Consider the following 22130-nt stretch of genomic DNA (forward strand, 5'->3'; position numbering starts at 1 on the left):
TGGAAAACAGACAGGGAACGTAACGATCCTTAAGAGGTTCGATGCAAGATTTTGCATGTCCGTGAGAACCTTCTCGATCGACGATAATAACTGTTAACGTATGTCTTAACATTTATTGGAAAGAGTTGTGAGAACCTGCGGAAAGTCTTCTTCATAGATCTCTTCGCAAGGTAGAAGACGAACAGGCTTCCTATAGACTGGACTGCTTCCTTTTCCTCGAACCAAGAGAGGTAGCAATATACGCCATCTTTATTTTATAGAAAGGGGAATAAACTTTTGTCTTTTTTCCCCTAAATATAAATTCTTTACAGAATTTAAGATAAAGGGCATCAGAAAGAGAGGATAATACTTTATGCCTCATTTTGGCCTTAGAGAGGTCGGATTCACAGAGGTCACGCTCTTCTCACAGCATGTTTCGGAAGGCTTTTCCAAGAGAGTCTGGATATTCTATCAGAATCTATTTTACATAGACCTGAAGAACCTCTCCACTCTGAGTCGTTCTGCGTGCAGACTGACCAGAAGTAGAATGAAGGAGAGGATTTTTCAAGGTAAATGACAAGAGTCTTGCTAAAGACATAGAATTGCTGCAGATCGTGTTAGATGGAATTGGGAAACTGTCCTCTTCCGATACCTCTGTGAACCACATAGCAGTTTTTCTTCCCTTTCAGAGGGAAGAATCACCTTTGCATATATCTGCTATCAATGAAAGGGAGACTTAGAGATAGCAGAAAAATTAAGATCTTCGGGATCTTATACGATACTTCTTTACAACAAGAGTAGGATATCATGTACTTAGAATGGAATCCTTTTTCGGGCCTCAGATTCCGTGTTCCGACAAGATGGAACTGCTCCTCATCAAACTTCTTTGAGAAATTTTTATGAGGGAATTCTTAGTTTCTCTTGGTCCTAAACGACCAAGAAGACAAGTGAATTTTTTGAGCATTGGAATCTCGCATCAGATTCTATGGAGACTAGGCAATGGGTTCTTGCCAGCATAGTATGTCTGGCAAAAGAACTAAAACCCCCTATTTCTGACTCAATGTTTTCAGATAGAGGTTTTGTTGTCCAGGCAGGGTACTTACGTTTTCATCTACAGTAGAATGGTTCAAATGTTTTCCTACAGAGTCTTTGGAATGCGATGATGGCTCGAAATGCTTCCCAGAAGGTGTTCAGAGGGATACAATAAAGAGCTAGAAATCAGGAGTCCTCCCAATTTCAGCTCGGAGTCTCCTTCGACTTCCAGGCTTCTTCCCTTCCTTCGGACAAGGATAGGGAAGATTCTTTAACGAGAAACCCCTTCAACATGTAAGAAGAGATCTTGTGAGCAATGGAAGTACTCAAGATGGATCCTCCTCGGAGGAAGACTCTTATCTCTCGTACGGTTAGATATCCTATCGTCTACTGGATGTAGCTGACTACAATCACCTCCCCTTGCCGGAGAGGCCAAAGCTCAAAGTGGAAGAATTTCTTCCACCCTTCTCCAGTCTCCTGATAAACTATTGTGGTTGTTCAGGACTTTCGGACAATGTAGTGCCAACCAGGCGCCATATGCCAAAACAGGCGTAAAAAACACCAGAGGCAAACAGTCCCAAGAACACTGTCATTGTCTGATGAGGAGAAAGAGCTGGCCTACAACCTGGCACAGATGCGCTAGAGGCGAACAAATCGGACAGATAAGAGTGTCTGATGTGGACATCGCCAGACATCCTCGAGACTCTACCAAGCTCGAAGCTCCGGCAAGTGGGGAGGAGCCAGCCAGGCGCGAGGTGCCAGCCAGGCGCGAGGTGCCAGCCAGGCGCCAGGCAGGCACAAGGCGCCAACCAGGCGCGAGGCGCCAGCCAGGCTCTAGGCTTCATCCAGAAGAGATCCATTTCAAAGAAAGCCCTGGTCTTCTTCTTTGAAACAAATGTGATCGCTAAGCACTTCATGAGTAACTTGATGATTCCTTCAAACAGCTGAGAATTAAAAGCGTTTGAAGTGCGAGCTTTTATGAATTCTTGTTCTTTCCATAACAATATGTCGTGAAGGACATATTAGCTGTAACTTACGGAAGATGCAACTCGGGGTTGACTTCCTTTTGCACGAAGGAGGTCAAGTTGACCTACGAGAGATCCTTCTCTCTTGGTTATACATGTCTACGGATACGTTGCTGGGATAGGGAGCCGACACTGATCCTTAACTAAGTGAGTTAATTTTTATTTTAACATAGTGTTTTTTCTTTGGGTTGTTTTAAAGGAATTTGGGGATAACTCTTTTCAAATTAAGCACAAACCCTCGTGTTAGGATCAGGTGATCGGGATCGGTGTTGTGCTCCTTAATTATGCCACTAGGCATAGGTGTATTGTCATGTAAGTGGATAAGACCCCATTGACAAATGACCTTTAGATTCTGTCGAGTAAGTGGATAAGACCCCATTGACAGATCTACAAGAAGTCTTAGCCATAGGTCACATCCTCGCTGAGGCTCTTGAGACGAAGCAGACTCCTAGCAATAGCTAGGAAGTCAACCCTTCGTCTAAACACATAGGAACCAAGGTTTTATTTATTTATTACCTACAACGTATGTTGTTTAATTGTCTAATCAGTGAATAACTTTCTCTTACCCTCCACCAAAGGGTGCCAATCAGCTAAGTATATATCTGTCAGGGATGTTGAATGTATGAAAATGATATTGTTATGATACAATAAAGTTTCATACATACTTACCTGTAGGTATATATGATAAATGGCCCACCCAGCCTCCCCGCAGGAGACAGGTGGAAGAGAAAAATCTGGTTCTAGAAGGTAATGGTTCCTATTCCTGTCACCCAGCGGCAGGACGGTAGATCACCTGACCTACCTACCTGTAGCGTGTGCCGCGAAATTCGAATTTCTGTCGGGGACGACGGAGTCTATAGCTAAGTATATATCGGCCAGGTAAGTATGTATGAAACTTTATTGTATCATAACAATATCATTTTGTATACAGCTTCTTGAAGTTCGATATCACTTGCTGGTCCATGGGCTGGAGGAGAGGGGTGGTGTTAGGCAGAAGATAAAGAACCTTGATGAAGGAATACTCCTCTAGGATATCTTCCTCGAGGCCAGAAGGGTGAGGAGGGGCATTGTCCAACACCAGCAGGCATTTTAGAGGGAAGCGGTTCTCTTCCAAGAATTTCTTCACTGTTGGGCCGAAACACAGATTTACCCACTCGGTGAACAAAAGTCTCGTTACCTAGGCTTTCGCATTAGCCCTCCACATCACTGGAAGCTTCTCCTTAAGCACTTTGTGTGCCTTGAAGGCTCGAGGAGTCTTGGAATGATAGACCAGTAGGGGCTCACCTTGCAATCCCCACTGGCGTTCGAACAAAGTGCGAGCGTAAGCCTGTCTTTCATAGGCTTATGCCCGGGTAGCTTCTCTTCCTCCATGATGTACGTCCGACGAGGCATTTTTTTCCAAAAAAGGCCAGTCTCGTCACAGTTGAAGACTTGCTGAAAACTGTAGCCTTCCTTGGTCATCATCTTGTCGAACGTCTTAATAAAGGCTTTGACCGCTTTCGTGTTCAAGCTGGCCGCCTCCCCATGCCGCATCACCGAATGGATGCCAGTTCGTTTATGGAATTTCTCGAACCACACATGCGAAGCCTTGAAGTCTGGGGTTGGCGTTGATGTCCCTTCTCCTCCATCGTCTTTGGCCTGGGCAATCAAATCGCTGAAAATAGCGCTGGCCTTGTGGCAGATTGCGGTCTCCGTTATCGTATCGCCAGCGATTTCTTTGTCTTTTATCCAGACAAGAAGAAGCCTTTCCATCTCGTCGTGCACGTGGGTCCTCTTGCTGGACAAAATAGTGAATCCCTTGGAATGTGTAGCTGCTTTGGTGGCATCCTTCTGCTTAAGGATGGTGCCTATTGTCGACGGATTTCAGTCGTATTCCTTGGCGATCACACTCTATCGCATACCAGCTTCATACTTCTTGATAATCTCCATCTTCGTTTCCAAAGAGAGCATCCTCTTCTTTCCGTGAATTTCAAATTTCTTGGGACCCATGACTACGTATATACTGTACATAATTATGTTATGTAGTACGTATATGTATGGAGTAAAGTTCTCACACAACACAATAAAGTATACTACGTACAACGAAATCACTAACGAATTTGTTAATAAACGAAATCGTTAGAACGAACGAATACCGTGTGCGTACGATAACGATGCTGCTACCAAGTGGCCGAAGCACGCCGCTACCTAGTAGATGCATTATGGGAGGGATGCTGACTTTACAGCAACAACCTTTCGTATCTTGAGCAATTTTCGTATGTAGAGCCGTAAAATTTTTCGTATTAGCTTTCGTAAGTTGAGCCTTTCGTATCTCGAGGTACCACTGTATAAATTTACAAGTATGGAAGATAACAAGGAACTCTTAGCTGCTCCTAATGTCTCTGTGTATGTCCTACCATCATAACTGAAATATGAAGCCTCCACACACAATTTTATCAACTCAAACTTTAATATTCTAATTAAAAGGCTGTCTGTGAATAAGATTGTACCTAAACTTATCATATTGGAAGGCTCTAAAGGTATTTTAGTTTTTTTTTTTTTTTTAATCCCATTCAGTGTGTTTTAGAGGCCATGCCATTGGCCAATTTTTCAAGAAATATTTGAATATTAGGTATTGGCAGTTTTCATACAATCAACTTACCTGTCAGATATATACATAGCTAAGACTCCGTCGTCCCAGCTATGTATATATCTGCCAGGTAAGTATGTATGAAACTTTATTGTAACATAACAATATCATTTTTGTATAGTACTATGTCCAAATAATTTTATCCTAGAATGCAGTATTATTACTAAAAAAAGAAATTTCATAGAAACTTACCAGGCAGTGTTGTTGATTGCTTGTATGGCCTTGTGAGCTAAAAATTATTGCCAAAACATCGAATGATCTTCCAATCAGGTTTAGTTGGAAACTGATTTCTTTTACTTTAGTAGGCTACTACATATAGCAAAATCCACTACTTACATTCCTTGAAGCTGATTGATTGGCAGTGTTTTCGTAAAGTTGGTTAATGAATGGTTCTTTTCATCTTCATTAATTTAGCAATTGTGTGTTACCAAACTAAAATGAGTTCTGCTGATTATCAAAAGGAAACTATATTATCCCCTAAAATAAAGTCATAATATACATCTACCAAAAAATAGTAAAAAAATAGGAAAAGAAAATAGTATGAATGAATTCAGCTGTGGTCTGTGATGCTGCAATATAGTTTATTGTAAATGAGGTTCACCTGACTACAGAGGTGGCACAAGGAATGTTTGCATTCGAATCTGTGCACTTGAATTCTAGGCAATGGTGATTAACATCTGATATTGTCAGGTATAGTCACCATTTAAAATTTAAATGCAAAGACTGTCATATAGAACTATGCAGACCAGTATTTCATATTGATTTCAGGAAATTTCTCTAAATTTTTATAGTCATGAAATTGATTTAATTGAAATCGTTTACAGATTAGGGGATTGACAAGCAGTGACTGCACTCTTCAAGACCAGAAGAGACTTATGTTTAACTTAAATTAAGTCACATTATGATAGGCTATGTGAGTCACAACAGGATATAATTTGCTGAGAATTTTCTCAAGGGCATAATCTTCTTTCAAAGTAATAGAATCATAAAATGACGCAGACCTATAAAGGGATTTTGACAAAGGAAAAATCTATTTCTGGGGGAAGACCTGTGTTGCCCGGTGAAAAGTTCTTGTAGCTCACTTTTCCAAGTATAAATAGATCCTAAATATACCAGAGAAAAAGCTAGCATGGTATGCTGAAGTTACTACCCTCAGCTCAATCACCCCAAGGGCGTCAGTATAAGCACTAGGGTGAGTGGAAGCCACTACTCACAGGTCTTCTGCCAATTAGAGGATTCCTTTCAAAGTCCCTCCCACGGCGAGAGCCATTACAAAGGCTACTCCCCCTACTTTCCACTCGCTACTACTACTACTACTACCCTCCCGCCATCTTCATTCCTGGAATAGACACCCAAGCTTGGACTGGCTCAGGGTGGGGAAAGAAGAAGGGATGGGTTCACCGGGCGACACAGGTCTTCCCCCAGAAATAGATTTTTCCTTTGTCAAAATCCCTTTTCTGGGTTCGACCTGTGTCTGCCGGTGAAAAGTACCAGAGAATTGCCATCCAAGCTTACCAGATGCCAAACAAGTATATAAAAGGAATAATGAAACCTAAGGTTCACTTAAAGAATAAATTTAATGAGCCGTAGTAAGGCGGATAACTTGCTTACTAATTAAAACTAGGACTTAAACTAGAGCTTAAAACTAGTAATCATAAAACAATATAATGGAATGGTATCTGAAGCAATATACAATAAAGTATGTACAGACAAGTCAGTGATACCAATATGGTCTCAATGCTATGTACAAGTTCCAGTGACTGGATGGCAAACAAACCAGCCCGGCCCGAAAGAGAGAGGGTTGGAAGGGAATACGAGCGGGGCAGGTAGGAAGGAGAGAGTATTTAAGGGAAAAAGGACTGACGAAAAAGGGCTAAGGGAAGGAGTTGATAAGAATCAGTCATTCGGGGGAGACTATGCTCCCTGCAGCCACTGTTGAGAATTTAAGGGCCTCTAAATTCTTGAGATAGTGGCGTTTAAATACTGCTGGAGATTTCCCACCCGTATATTTCTTCAGGTCTTCAAAATTCATATTGTGAAAATAGTTAATGGAGGTAGCCACTGCTCGGATGTCATGGACGTGTGGGACTGAATCCGGGTTGGCCTGTTTAATAAAGTAAAGTATTTGTTGTCTAATACCTTTAAGAGAAATCGTACCACCTTTCTCTCTAATAAAAAGGGGGGCCTGAAGATTTTTCAGAAGTCCTGGCCAGATAGGATTTAAGGGTAACGACAGGTCACAATGATGCATCTTGTGTCAGAGGAATAATTTTCCATGGAGCCCATCTGCTTTGTGGTCTTCATTCTTAGCCAAGAACTTCCGATCTGGGGATAGTAATACTTCACCCGACGGGAGGAATTCAACGTGATCTGGATTTCTAGAGAGAGCCGAGAGTTCTGATATTCTGGCACCTGAAGCCAGAGCCATTAAGAATAAGGTCTTTCTGAGAAGGGATATATATGAGCATGACTCATTATCAGTGTCTGAGGCTAATTTAAGTACATCATGTAAAAACCAGGAGACCGTATGAGGGCGGTCTATTGGTCTCAGGCGAGCACATACTCTTGGGATCGAAGAGAAGTATGAATCTGACAAGTTAATATTAAAGCCAAGCTGAAAAATCTTCCTTAAGGCCGATTTGATCGTAGTAATGGTACTAGCGGCTAGGCCTTTCTCAAATAGAGTTCTAAAGAACGAAATTGCCAGATTTGTAGTCATATTTAGAGCATCTGAATTTTTTAGAAAAATGGCCAATTTCTTCACTGCTGAATCATACTGCCTGAGCATTGATTCTCTTTTATCTGATTCTATGAATAAGATGTTTAGTGGATCAATACTAGCGTCCTTTTGGGCCGCAAACTTCATGAAGTCCATAAAGTTAGGGCACTCAGAATTCTTGAGGAAGCTGACAGTTTGAGTTTGTGCTACCTGTGTCAGTTCTGGACGGGGGATCCATTTGGGCCGGAGATTCAGTTCTAGAAGAAGCAGAAACCAGTTGCTCTTTGGCCAGTTGGGTGCCACCAATGCTACCTGTCCCATGAAAGATCTTAGCTTGTGCAGGACCTTCATCAGAATATTCACTGGTGGAAACTGGTAAATCTTCTGCCAATTGTTCCAATCTATGGACATCGCATCTGTGGCGTAAGCCAGAGGGTCCAGGTCAGGTGCCACGTAACATGGTAGTTTGTGATTGGATTCCGTGGCGAATAGGTCTACTTGAAGGTCCGGGATTTGATTGCAAATCCAACGGAACGACTTCCTGTCCAGGGACCACTCCGACTCCAGCGGAGTTGTCCTGGAAAGTGAGTCTGCGATAACATTCTTTACCCCTGCCAGGTGAGTTGCTGACAGATGCCAATGATTTTTCGATGCTAACGAAATATCACAATCATTACGTGATTTAGATTGCTTGACCTGGAGCCTCCTCTGTTTATGTAGTGGACTACTACTGAACTGTCCGAGACTAGTCTTGATGACTGTTTCTGGCTGGAGTCAGTCACTTTAGGGTCAGGAAAATGGCCATTGCTTCTAGAATATTGATGTGGAACTGGCAGAACATATCCGACCACATTCCCTGGACTTTCTTGTGTTGCGAATAGCCTCCCCAGCCGCTCAGAGATGCATCCGTGTGGATAGTTAAAGACGGTGGAGGGAATTGCAGTGGTACTGACTTGGCAGGTTCCGGCGAGGTGAAATTACAGAGATTTTGTCCCTGAGATTGATGCTGGCTCTCTTCCTCCAGACTCGATTGATATCCTTCAGTGTGGCTTTCAATAGGACGTCTGTCACTGACGCAAACTGTAGCCAACCTAAGGTTCTCTCTTGGGTACGTCGAGAAGCCTTTTTGTTCTTGAGGAACTGTCTCGTAGCCGTCGCTATCTCCCTGACCTTCTTGGATGGGAGAGATAGTTTGTGTTTGTTTAGGTCCCATTGGATTCCCAGCCATTGAAAGCGGGAAGCCGGACCGAGCCGAGATTTTTCCCTGATTATCTGGAAACCCAGAAATTCCAAGAATTTTATCACTCTGGCTGTTGCTTTGCGACACTCGTCGACGTTGGCTGCCCAAATGAGCCAGTCGTCTAGATAGGCCACTAACATTACCCCTTGGGTTCTTAGCTCTTGAACTTTCATCTCTCCTAATTTGGTGAATACCCTGGGCGCAATGTTGAGCCCGAACGGCATGACTCTGAATGAGTAAGCCTGTTTCCCTAGTTTGAAGCCTAGGTATGGAGAGAAGTTCCTTGCTATTGGAACATGATAGTAAGCATCTGTAAGATCTATAGAGGTGGTGACGGCCCCACGGGGAAGTAAGGTCGCATTGAATGTATGAGTTGAGACGGGACAAGTCCAGAATCACTCTTCTTTTGTCTGAGTCCTTCTTTGGGACACTGAATAGAGGTCCTTGAAACTTTAGGCGTTTTACTCTTTTTATAGCCTCCTTCTGCAGGAGATCTTTGGTATAGTCTATAAGGTCCGCGGTTGGAATCTGGTAAAAACTGATTGGTGGAGGGGGTCCTTTCTCCCATTTCCACCCTAGACCTTTTGAGACTATACTGTGGGTCCATGGACTGAATGTCCAATGGTTCCAGAAGAGATATAATCTCCCTCCCACCTGCGGGCTCTCACTGGTTGGCTGCAGGTCTGGTACCTCTACCTCCTTGGAAGCCTCTACCTCTTGCTCCGCCCCGTAGTCGGGCATCACCTCTGGCTCTGCTACTTCCGGCATGCCTATTGTAGCCGCGAAATGTGCCTCGCAACTCGTAGGAGGGGTTGAAGGCTGGGGAGGTTACTACGGCTGTTGAGGACGAAGGTTGCTGGGCCGGTGGAGTTTGCACCAGAACAAACTGCTGCTGTGGTTGAGCCTTAGATGTTGAAGGCTTACCGACCTGAGAGACCGGAACCGCTTGAACTACCGCCTGAGGATGGGAGGTCTGGTAAGGATGGAATTTCCTTGGCCTCTTCCTGGGTCTGGATTGGTGTCCTGGGCCATCAAACTTCCTTTTGGAAGGGAGTCCCCAACGGACCCGAAGACTCTGGTTGGCTCTGGCTGCCTCATGAAAGACGTTGTTAACCTCGTCTTTCGGGAACAGATTTTCGCCCCATATTGAGGACTTTATGAGTCTATTAGGTTCGTGCCTTATAGAGGTACTCGCCAGGACGTACTTCCTGCAGGCTTGTCTCGCCATAGTTAAATCATACAGGTCCGCTTGGAAAGTCTGTAACAGAGCTTTCGTGAGGACCTGGAACAACTGTTCATCAGTGTAGGTTGACGCTACCAACTCCGCCGCAGTGACCGAGTTGATCGCCCTTCCCAATCTGGTTCTTGCCTCAAATTCCGCTTTGACCAAGTGGTCCGGAATCCTAGGTAGCTTCTCAGCAAGTAAGGTGGAGGCGCAATCCGGGTCGAGTTTACCTGCTGTAAACTTAGCCGGAGCGTCATTCCAGAACTCTACATCTGCGGGGAAGAGTAGAGAGGTAGCCTCTGTCTCTTTTAGAGCTGGTAATGGCTTATCCTCCGCCACCGCTTGCATGGTTAGTTCCGCCACCTTGGATGTACAAGGCGACAGAACTCCTTCTGGGGTCACAAACATCGTAAAGCTACCTTTATGGGGCGTCAGTTTGGTGTTAACACAAATCCAATCCGAAAGGGTGCGAACCCAAACAGCTTGAGCTTGGTCCCTAGGGAAGATCACTGTCTCCTTCGGGACCTTGTCTACTCTGACTAGCGCATGTTCTGCTAGTCTGACAAATCCGGGGAATGGGAACTGGAGACCCACCGGGAAGAACTCAAAATCCTCTACCGGACGGGTCCCGCATCCTTCTATCGTCAACTTCCCATCCGAGAATGGGGCATGTAATGCTAACCGCCACGGTTGTTATTCTCGATTGGCGGTAGCTTTGACGCATCCGGCATTTATAACTGACATACTAGCATAAATGATAAGAACTAAAACCAACAGCAACCCCTTGGTATATTTATGAGCAAATTTACAAAAAGGCATCATGTGAGACAGAGAAGGCAATACATCCTCCCTTGAATTCAAGACCAAAACTAAGCCCTGAGCTGCCCAGTTTCTCATCTTATCCAGTCTAAAAGTTGCCATTAGTGAATTTATGGGCTATAGAAGCAGTGGCACCTCTTTTCTGCCTGATTCCTTTCAAATCAAAGGCACGTCATATTGCTTCTCCCCAGGATCAATCCGTCCACCACCCACAGCCTGTTATTACTACTCCTGAAAGCCTGTCCATCCATTAAGGGTTAAGTTGCAAGAAAGCCTAAAAAACAATTGAAGCCTTATGAATGTACAGTGCTGCCTATATGGTTGGTTGAGGAACTCATTTCTGTGTTTGAGGAGGTTAGTGATGCACATCTTTTTTCACTTGAACTGTTCTTTTGAGGTGACATCACTTTTCCTTTTATGATACTACTGCATGTTAAAGTTTATGAACAGTACTATAGCAAAGACCAGCTAGCTTTGCAGCTAAGCGCGCCCACTTATTACGTCACGACCATTCCTTGAAGCTGATTGATTGGAAATAGTTTCATAAAGTTGGTTAATCTGTGGTTCTTTTCATCTTCATTTATTTTGCAATGGTTGTTTTACTGAGCTAAAATATGTTGTGCTGATTATCAAAATAAAACATATTCTCCCCTGAAATAAAATCATAATACACCTCTCCATAAAAATGGTAAAAAAACAGGAAAATACGAATGATGTCATAAGTGTTCCGCGATGCTGCAATGTTATGTTTCGTAAATGAGGTTCACCTGAATATGGATGACACAAGGAATATGAGGGAAGGGATAGTGTTGGGTTATTGGTGGGAGACGGGTCTGCTTCCCACTGACTTACTAGCGGGGCTGGGATGATTATTCACTCATTTCTTTCACTTACACTCGATCACCTCTTTTTGTTATGGTAAAATACCTATCGAGTGACATTTACTTTTTATGACATTTTAGTACTGTAAAAGTAACTCAGCTCCATAATAAACAAACTGGCGCCGTGTTCAGCCTCTGCGTGCCTTCAGTTGTTCATTTAAATGTCTTCCTTGTGATAAGTTATTTATTCTCTCTTTCCTTTTCTTACTTGCATTCTTTACTTATTACTTGTTTGCAAAATCCTCATGCTTATTTTAAATTCTGCCAACTGTAAATTGCTGTATTGTGGCATAATTAATCTTTCTTGTGCTTAAGATCCAAGTGTAAAAATGTAAAAAAATCATTCTCTCTCTCTCTCTCTCTCTCTCTCTCTCTCTCTCTCTCTCTCTCTCTCTCTCTCTCTCTCTCTCTCTCTCTCTCCAGGGTTCTGTCCTTGGGCCTCTCTTGTTTTTTATTTACATTAATGACATCGATGTAGGCTTAACTAGCAGGATAGCCAAATTTGCAGATGACACCAAACTAGGTGTAAATGCAGCAAACCCAGATGCAGTGGAAAGTTTAAGAAATTATCTAATGAAAATAGGAGTGGTAAAAAAAATGGCAAATGCCTTTCAACGTAGACAAATGTAGTGTTACAAAAAGGAACAAACAACCCTCATACCAGCCACATGCTGCATGGGAATGACATAAATAGTGTAGAACAAGAGGAGGACCTTGGAGTCATTATTACCAAGGACTTAAAGTCCACAAAACAGTGCATAAAGCTGGAAAGGAGGCACAGAAACTAGTGGGATACATAAAGAGGCAGCTCAAATACAGATATAAGGAAACGGTGCTGCAGCTCTACACATCAATAGTTAGACCCCATCTTGAATATGCAGTACAGTTTTGGTCACCAACACTAAGAAAAGACATAAATAGATTAGGAGTACAGGCAAGAGCCACGAAGTTAATTCCATCCATCAGGCAAATCGGTTACCTAATAGAAACATTTAAAATACTGAAAGGCATAACAAAAGTAGACAGTAACCTATTCACATTAAACAAAACCCAGACAAGAAATAATGGATGGAAACTAGAACTGAAGAGATACAACACATCACATTGTGGGAACTTCTTTACATACAAGATAGTGAGATGTGGAATAAACTGCCACCAGAAGTTGTAAACAGCAACAGTGTGAAAGAGTTTAAAAGAAAGCTATACAAAATCATTAGAACACTGTGAATGCACAGTAAAACCTGCTCCTACAGATAAGTGAGCACATGATGTCTCCTCGGATGGACTAACAAGTGTTTGAGACATCCTAATCCTTGTAACTCTCTCTCTCTCTCTCTCTCTCTCTCTCTCTCTCTCTCTCTCTCTCTCTCTCTCTCTCTGGAACCTCTGTAATAACGCTAAATGGAGCGTTGCTATTGTACCCCGTTAAGCTCACTCCTTCATGTAATGAATGACCCTGTGAGTGGAGGCTAAACTGCTCTGAGGTTGTGGAGCTTTTGTGCCTTGTTGGAGTCTTGGCCAACTAAAAACCCCAGACAAGCTTCTGTGCCATAGATTGTGGAACTTCCTACCCGTGGGGCCTGCTGATGTGGCCATTGTGGCCATTCCTTGGGGATTTTCAGGGTTGGAGGAGAAGCATTCAGGTTATAAGATTCTGGCTGTTCGTGGCTGTTGGAAGTTTAGTAGTTTAAGGGATGCTGCTGTTCACTCCTGGCAAAAAATCATTTGCTTAGGTAAATTGTGTTTCTCAGTTGGGAACTGCGGCATGTTTGGGATCATCAAACAAGAGGGAGACTGTATGTTAGAGTGGCAGCGATAAAAGGTATCCTGGCGACGAACCATGGAAAACTGTCCATGGATAAGCGGATGCGGCGAGTGTGGGAGTACTCAACCACCCCCCTTTTTTCCTTATCAACTGGTCACATTAGAAAGAATACTGAATTAAAAGCATAGATAGAAATATTGAAAACAAGACACAAACAGAAATGACTCAAGAAAAGTTAAAATTAAAGCGCACATGCAAAATGCAGTGTAGATAAGTGGTGCTTAGACTACAAAGAAGCATGCGCATCAAAGCTTGTCGTGAATGAACTGACACACTGTCAGTTCATTCTTAGCCAAGTGCCCCCTCATCTTGGGACCGCCTTGATGTAGTTAGGGGCTGCCTGAACCCCAGAAATTTGTTCCTGGGTTTGAGTCCAAGAGTCCCATATATCATAATAATATTTCTTTGGATTAATGTTTATGGCATTTTCCAATTTTGCAAAACATGTATTAGACTTACTGAAAGAAAAGATATCATAGCTGGGACTGGGTTTATATCTGAATCTAAATGGTGGAAACTGTGGTAGGACCATCAACTACTCGATAATGTTCGGACCTAAGGGATACCAATTCGATATCTCAAGGGCGGAACTATTCTTCGGGGTGGGACCATGGATTCCAGGGGGGGTCTGGTTCTGGGGATAGGACTCTGCATTCTATCCGGTTTTCCCATAACATGGTTAGGGTGGGGATGATTGTATTCTTGTAATACTCTCAGTCCTATTAAGCAGGTTTAGCTTACACTTGGGTCATATTAATCATGTTGTGCCATCCCCCTGTGGGGTAGGGTAGGGATGCAGACATTTGGGAGTCAGTTCTCACTTGTGCCATTGGTGAAAGAATAAACTCCATGAAAGGGCTGATGATATCTTATTAAGGTTTTCAGGTGTTTTTTTTTTCTCTCTAATCTATGAAAAGTACAAATAAATAAAGATTTGAGTACGACTGGGCCCTCTGATGGTACAGTGGTAGCACAGTTGATGACTGCTGGAACTTCCTCCTCTAACCACCTTTGCTTAGTTGTAGATGACACTAGTGCATCAAAGAACCACCATCCCGCTTCAAGTGAAGTATCAGAACACCTGTCAGGGTGCAATGACATTAAAATTTTAAAAAGTAAAAACCTGTTGATAGATTCCAACGTTGTAACATCTGAACCGTACATTGCAAAAGATAACTCTGAATTGTAGGTGAATAATTCTCCCAATCCCCCTCCACTCTGACCTGTGACATGTGATACAGAAAAGCAAAACAAATTTGAAACAATGGCATCACACACAAAGCAGACCCCAAAGAGGAGAAGAAACTTCTGACTGGACCCTACACTGGTGCATTTTGACCATCTTTTTGGATCAAACAACTGGTAAAGATTTCTGATCCTTAAAGCAGAACATAAAATTCCAACTGCAATTGTTGAAAACAAATTACTGAACCTGTGTCTATCCCAAGAAATGGACTGCAGATACACCAAAGCTAATGAGTGGTTATTTGAAGTAACCGCTGCATTTTTTAACACAAAAGAAATAAATGGCATAAAAGTAACAATGACAAGCCATGAAATTTTAAATTATGTACGAGGTACGGTCATCTTACCTAACAAGACACTTGCTACATGACTCCGTTAAACTAAGGTATAATAATATCCATGACCCAGAAGTGTATTCAGTTCCAAGCAGGAGGGATAAGAATAAACAAATTAGAATTTAAAAAGTGAAATTTACTGGCCAAAGTCTTCCACTTAAAATTAAAATTCTTTGGCAAAGTAGAGAAGTATGCCCATTTATATGAAAACCACTTCAATGCACACAATGCTCAAAATTTGGCCCCACACAAAAAAATGTCATGATAATATGGAGGAGATGGGAGTTCCATTTGGCAACATCCTAGAGAGAGAGAGAGAGAGAGAGAGAGAGAGAGAGAGAGAGAGAGAGAGAGAGAGAGAGCGTAATTGGTGAATGGATGGTTAATGATTGAATTGGCTGTTGGTGAGTTCTGGGTTGTCTGCTGGTGCGGTTGGAGTTATTTGTTGTGATCAGAGTTCTGAGGAGTCAGTCCGTCATGAGAAATCATGAAGGACAGATGTTTTGGGCTGCAGTCTTGGCAGTACTATTGTTGGTCAGTTGTGTTGTGTTTTCAGGGAGTTATTTGAGTTATTTGTGCTGTGTGTTTGAAGGTGGTTGTGCTTGTGTGTTGGGAGGTTGTTGAGCTTGTGAGTTTCTGTTGAGTTGTGAGTTGTTGTAGTTAAGGGTTGTTGTTGTTGGTGGTGAGCTGTTGTGGTTTCTTGGTGTTGTTGTTGTTTTGGCTGTGGTCCTCGGTTGGTTGTTGTGGTTGTAGTCCTTGTTTGTTTGATGTGTTGTTGAGTTGTGATTGTAGTCCTTGTTTTTTATGTGTTGTTGAGTTGTGGGGTTGTGGTCCTTGGTTGCTTTTCATGTTGTTGTTGTGTTGTGTGGTTGTGGTTCCTATTGTTGTTGAGTTGTGTGGTTATAGTTCTTTGTTGTTGGTTGTGTGTTGGTTTGTGGCAGTTGTTGGTGTCTCGGCAACCTCATCCAGCGGACAGCACAGCATAGCCCTGAGTATCTGGAGTTGGGGTGAGTACATGTGTTTGTGTTTTTTGTTCTGTTTGTAGGTAAGTTAATTAATTTTCCCGCGTTTTTCTGTAACATGTAGAGGAAAGTGTGGCTGAGGGTGAGTTTGGCAGCCGGATTGATTAAATTTATGTGGGGGTCTTGCCCGCTTGTTTTTAGCTTGTAATCCCGCCACATTAAATTTTTGGCTCCCGAACAGGGACTACTGGTGCGGCAGCTGCAGGATGATTGGGGTAGTGAGTTGTGTGATTGGTGGAGAAAGTGAGGATGGAAGGGTTGAAGGAGATAGAGAGGCTGAAGGAGGAGTTGAGGTTGGCAAGGGAAGTTGGGAAAGCAATGGAAGTGGAGAAGGAGAGGTTGAGGCTTGAGTGTGAGAAGTATAAGGAGGAGTTAGAAGAGTTTAGAGAAATGATGAGGAGTGCAGAAGAGGAAGTGAAAGAGGCCAAGCAGTGGATGGATGAGAAGATGGATGAAAAGTTAGGGTCGATGATGAGTAGTGTGCAAGAAATGATGGAGATGATGGAAGGGTTTTTTGGAGGAGCAGTAGGAGGTAGGTCTACTGGGTCTTGTGATGGGCCAGGAGCAATTAAGAAAGTGAAAGAACAAAGTGTGTGAGAGTACGAGTGACGAAGGTGATTTGGTTGTGATAAGTAAGGGAAAGGAGAAGACACAGGATAGGGAGAAATCAGATAAAGGTGACCATATAGTTGAGGATAAGGTGCATGATGAGAGTGATTTAGATGGTGGTAAGTGGGAATTGGTTGGTCGGAAGAAGAAGGGTAAGGAAGGTGTGACTAAAAGTATGAACGTGAGTATGGAAGTAAACTTGTTGTATTCGGAAGAGGGAAAGAAGGGTCAGGATGGAAGTAGCGAAAGTGAGAGTGCGAGTGAGCAGGAAGTATGAAAAGTTGTGTATATGAGAGAGGTACCCCAATGTGCAAGATACAAAGAATATGGTAGTAGGGATATAGGAGACTATTTAAGGAATATGAGAAGTATTGTGTGGCTAAGTATGGGGATAAGAGAGTCTGGGCAAGAGAGTTAGGTAACTTCTTGGTGGGATTTTTGTTGAGTATGTATGGGGTAATGATGAGTGTAAGGAATGTGCCGTATTATAAGTGTGAAAGCCAGGATTGTGGAACAGGCAAAGAGGATAAAGAGTAGCGTTTAGATATAGGAGAAAGCATGATTTTGAAGAGGCAAGAATTAATGTTGGTGAGTCTTTGTCATTGTATGTCTGTAGGTTAGAAACATTAGCCAGAAAAAAGTTTGGGGACGAAGGGATAAACGAGTATAAAAGAGTTAGTGAGGAAGTTGTAGGCAACTGTGCCTGAGAGTGTGTATGAGTTTATGAATCTGAAAGGTAAGGAGAAAATGCGATGGATGAATGAAAGGTTTATGTGGTATAGAGGAGTAATGATGGTAGTTCATATTTGACAACGTCTCCAAGGGTTCCGTGAGAGAGAGAGAGATTGGTGGAAGAATAAATGGGAGTGGTTGAATGGCGGTCTTAAGCATGTGTCTGTTGCGGGGCACTGTTGTGTATATCAGTGGCGGGAGTGTGTTACAGGAGTCAAAAGCAGTTAGGCATTCAGTGAAGTCATAGAGTTGGTTTTGGCAGCAGTTATCCGTTGGTGGTTATTTGATGTTGTGTTATTTGATTGATTTTGGTGTTGTAAAGTTGTTGTGCATGTGTCTGGTCCTAGGTTGTTGGGTTGCAGTGGGAAAGAGGGTTGGGTCATGCATTTCTGTGTCTGTGAGTGGTGGTGGGGCAGTGTTGGTGTTGGTGGGTTGTTGTGCAGGGTTGAGTTTGTTGTTGTCGTGTTGTTTTGAGCTGTTGGTGTGTGTCTGTTCAGTGATTTGTCAGGTTAAGTTGTTGTGGGGTTGTGGTTCTCAGTTGGTTGTTATGTGTTGTGATTATCGGCAGTGAGTGTGTCTTGGCTAGCCTATATCCAGCGGACAGCACAGCCTAGCCATGAGTATCTGGAGCCAGAGGTGAGTACGTGTTTGTGTTTTGTGTGTCTGGTGTGTCATTAAACCAATTGTCCTGCAGGTAAAAAGTAACGTAAAGGGGAAAGTGTGAGTGTGGGAAATTGTCAGCTTGTACGATTTACATAACTGGAGAGTTGGCTTGTTTTTTCACTTAGCTTTGATTCTGCCACAGTGGAACAACATTTTAAAAATAGTAGAGGATTACGGGTTAGATAGGTGTATGAAAGAGAGTAGAAGTGTTAGTGTTAGGACTGAAGTAGCTGAGGTTATACCAGAGGTTAAGAGCTATAGGGAGGCAGTTTTAGAAGGGCTGAGGCAAATGGCAGACCGAGTGGTTGATAGGAGTGTTAGAGCAAGTAACGTGAGTGTAGTTAGCCCTAAAAGAAATAGGAGTGCAAGTGTCGGAAGAATAGGGTTAGTTAGTTGTGAGCGAGAGCAGCAGTGTCACAGATGTGGTAAGCCATGACACAAGAAGAATTGAGTGTCGGTGGGTGTTGGGAGCATGTTTCAGGTGTGGGCAAACGGGCCATTTGGTGAGTGTAAGAAAGATAGGGGTGTTAAGTTTTACAGGTGTAGGCAAATAGGGCATGTAGCGAGTGGATGTTGGGGTACCCGTGTGAACGAGGTTTGCGGTAATTGTGGAAAGAGTGGGCATTATGCCAGGATGTGTGAGGAGCTACATGTGAAGTGTGTTGAATGTGGAATGGAAGGTCATGTGGTGAGTGTGTGTAGGTGAAAGAGGATGAGTCAGGCTGGAAATTCAGGAAACTTAAAAAGGGGATTCGGTTGGGTGGGTTCTCTGGTATGCGGGCAGTAAGAATGATGCAGTTTGTATCTCTCTCTCCCAAGATGATTGTGTGGAAGAGAGATTGAGTGAAATGACTGGTCTCCTTTCCTTTTTTTTTTTTTTTTTTTTTTTTCCCAGGATAGACACATCCTATTCTGGAACTGACTTGTTGCAGATGAGTTTGACAGCTGTATTGTTACAGTGCTTTTTGTGTTCCATACAACATACAAATCTGCCTCTCAGTAGCATATATACTCCTCTCTTCAGCAAGGGAAATGAGGAGTGGTGACATCCTTTGCTTGTGGTAGCCATGGTTTGTTACTTGAACAGATACGTATTAGATACCTATATATCTAAAGTCTTAGAGGCTTAGGTCCCCTTCTTTAGAATTCTCATTTCAAAGGAGAGTGATCAGGTGTGCTGAACCTCCAGTTGGTTCAGGAACCGAATGTTTGTTCCGCATATGATCAAATGACAAATTTTTTATTAATTTGTATTTTTTCATAGCTAACAAACCTGAATTCTTAACATTGACTGACCACCTCTAGCTGCCCTGCTTATTATCCTGGGTTAGAAGAAAGATTAAATGTATCACGAGGTTCAAGCATGGTCTATGATTTGTTTCCACCTCATCTACACTTTAGATGCCAGGTGCCACAGATTCCTTGCATATACAGTTTTTTATTGTTTTTAGCCAATTTCCAGCTGGTTTCAGAAGTTTTATCCTAAAAATATTCTCAAGTTTGTTAGCGATGAAAAATACAAATTAATTAAAAATATTATTTCATGATAGTTTTCACATCTCAATGATATAGAAACCTATCTCAGAGATACAGAAACCTGAACTATTATCATAAGCATACGTAAAACCTGCCATGCATTTGTCTCTGATGCCAAAAGAAATAATGATACCAACAGGCAAGTGAGTGATATCATCCCCCAACTCCCAACCCCATACATAATTATATATAGTTCTTTTTGCCAAAGATATATCTACATAAAAGACGGCAGGTTTTTGTATCTACATAGTCCCCAGGTTACGACGGGTTCGGCTTACGACGTTCCGAAGTTAAGGCGCTTTTCAATTATATTCATCAGAAATTATTTCCAGGGTTACAATGCATGTTCCAGGGTTACAACGCTGATCTGGCAGAAGAAATATGACACTAAAAATGCAAAATAATCAAATTTGAAGGGTGTTTTTTTATGAGAAATGCAATAAGAATGCAGTTTACATAGCTTTCAATGCACCCAAAGCATTACAACTAAGGTTTTCTTAGGATTTTTGATGATGTTCTGGCTTACGACGATTTTCGGGTTACAACGCGTCTCAAGAACAGAAGCCCCGTTGGAACCCGGGGACTGCCTATAGTTAGAATTCAAGTTATTCTGAATATGCAATATTTAATTACAGTACATATAAGTCAGTTTCCTAGAGATTAGAGAAAATTGAGGCATTTCATGTGCTACAGCACAAGAAAAGTCTTATTTGTAGTACTTCTAATTTGTTGCAAATTTGATATTTTTGTAAAGGTTATGAAAATTTAACAAATTTTAGGTCAAATAAAATTCCTTGTGAAAGAATAATTGAATAACTTTTGTGCCAGTTGCTTGAAAGTGTAATCATCTAAATGGGTTTTTAGTTGGACAAGATTAGGAAAGCAACACTTATGTGGGATAAAAGAATATGTGCACTAAGAGTTGTGTCATCTGCATACTGTAGTTTCTAATGGTTTAGTCCAATGGTATGGTAAAACTAAAAACATCCCAGACAACTACACTGTGTCACATCGAATAGGTAAGTCTAGGGTTTTGGACATCAACAAAACTATAAATTGTTTGAAAAGTGCTGAATGAGGTTTTGTGCATCATTTTATATTTATGAACCTTTTCATTAATGAAGTAAAAGGCATTACTAAAATTTGAATAAGCCTGGGCTTAAAATGTAATATCAGGGTTGTTATGAATGAAAATATCCAAACCTTAAAGGACAACTATTGTCCAAATTCAAGGTACGTACTTTCATTCGGGCTGAAAGAATAAGTTTTCAGCAGTCTAGGAGAGCATTGAAGGAAGCAGGTTGGGCAGTAATGTTTTCTGTTTTTATATAATTATCCCCAGACATTTGGTTCTTACTTTATCCTCCCAACCAGGTGTTTAAGGGTGAAGTAGAAGTAAAAATAGTTTAACTTTTAGTTTTTCATTTTAAATTCTTGTTTTATAAACACTTGGTCTTTTCTGCTAGTTGTTCATGTTAGTCTTTTTTCTGCTAGTTGTTCATGTTAAATTCCTGTTTTACAAAACACAACTTTTGTTTTTTTCACAGCAACACAGTGCTGGTCTTATGCTGAGAAACTTCTTGATGCACAAGATACTACTGTGGAAACTCAAGTAAATCAACCCTTTGTGTACAAACCAACACAACTACCTATTCATGGCATAGTTGAACAGTTTGTGAACAGTTGTGGAAAAGATAGTAAATATGGACACCTTTTACAGGTAAATTTAATTGTAATTATTTTCAGCCTCTTTTAGTGGTCATTATTAAATGAAGGTATAGTTTTTGGTTTTCTTAGCAATTTAAAAAGTGACTAAGATGGGTTAGTTTTCAATGTGACTATAATTTAAATAGATGATGTCATGTTTCCTGGTACAGTACATGTGCTTGTGATCTTCAGGATAAATTGATTTTTACAGTTATTTTTGTGAGGTATTTTAAGTACGAAAATTACAATGTTGTAAGTATGGATCATCCCCTTTTGAATTTGCAATGTCCAAGTTTTCCTCTTATTTTAAGTTCACCCCTTACAAGGTAGACAGATTGTACAAGGTTCTTTTCAATTCACTCCCTAGAACTAAACTATTTAATGAACTTATTTTCCTTCTTTTTAAAACTTGAGCTTTAGAACAGAATAGTAGATTTATTGCTTTCATAAATTTAACATGTTGAATTTTCCAGCATAGTTTTGGTTGTTTATATTTAAAACTGTTACAGGTAGACAATATAGTGGAACCTTGGTTTTCATACATGATCCATTCCAGAACGTCTCACAAAGTTCGAAATGTACAACACCTAAAACAATAATTCCCATTAGGAATAATATAAATCCAATTAATGTATTCTAGATACCTAAAAATATTAGCAAAAATACATTTTATAGAGAATAACACAGTTTTATATAGAAAAAAATGAGAAATATAAATGATTAGTGAAATGGACAAATAAACATTTAATATCACTCTTGCCTATATGGAAGACTTGTTAGCGTATGGAAGATGGCGAGGAGAGGAGAGGGAGGAGGAGATGTTATAGTTTGGAATGGGAATCCCCCTCCAGAAGGACTTCAGGTATCAAGGACTGATCTCAGGTTACTTCTCTTTGTTTTTTAATGG

At 41.6% G+C, this 22130-nt stretch overlaps 1 protein-coding gene across 1 annotated transcript in view; it reads left to right on the top strand.

Moving 5' to 3' along the window:
• LOC135223975 (uncharacterized) overlaps positions 1 to 22130 on the top strand; it is a 305092-nt gene that overhangs the window by 267587 nt on the left and 15375 nt on the right. The window contains exon 10 of the mRNA XM_064262897.1: positions 21064 to 21236. Within this exon, the coding sequence (XP_064118967.1) occupies positions 21064 to 21236 (173 nt within the window). The remainder of the gene's footprint in view (positions 1 to 21063; positions 21237 to 22130) is intronic.

Source organism: Macrobrachium nipponense, chromosome 10 (assembly GCF_015104395.2).
Source record: "Macrobrachium nipponense isolate FS-2020 chromosome 10, ASM1510439v2, whole genome shotgun sequence".
Taxonomy (NCBI): domain Eukaryota; kingdom Metazoa; phylum Arthropoda; class Malacostraca; order Decapoda; family Palaemonidae; genus Macrobrachium; species Macrobrachium nipponense.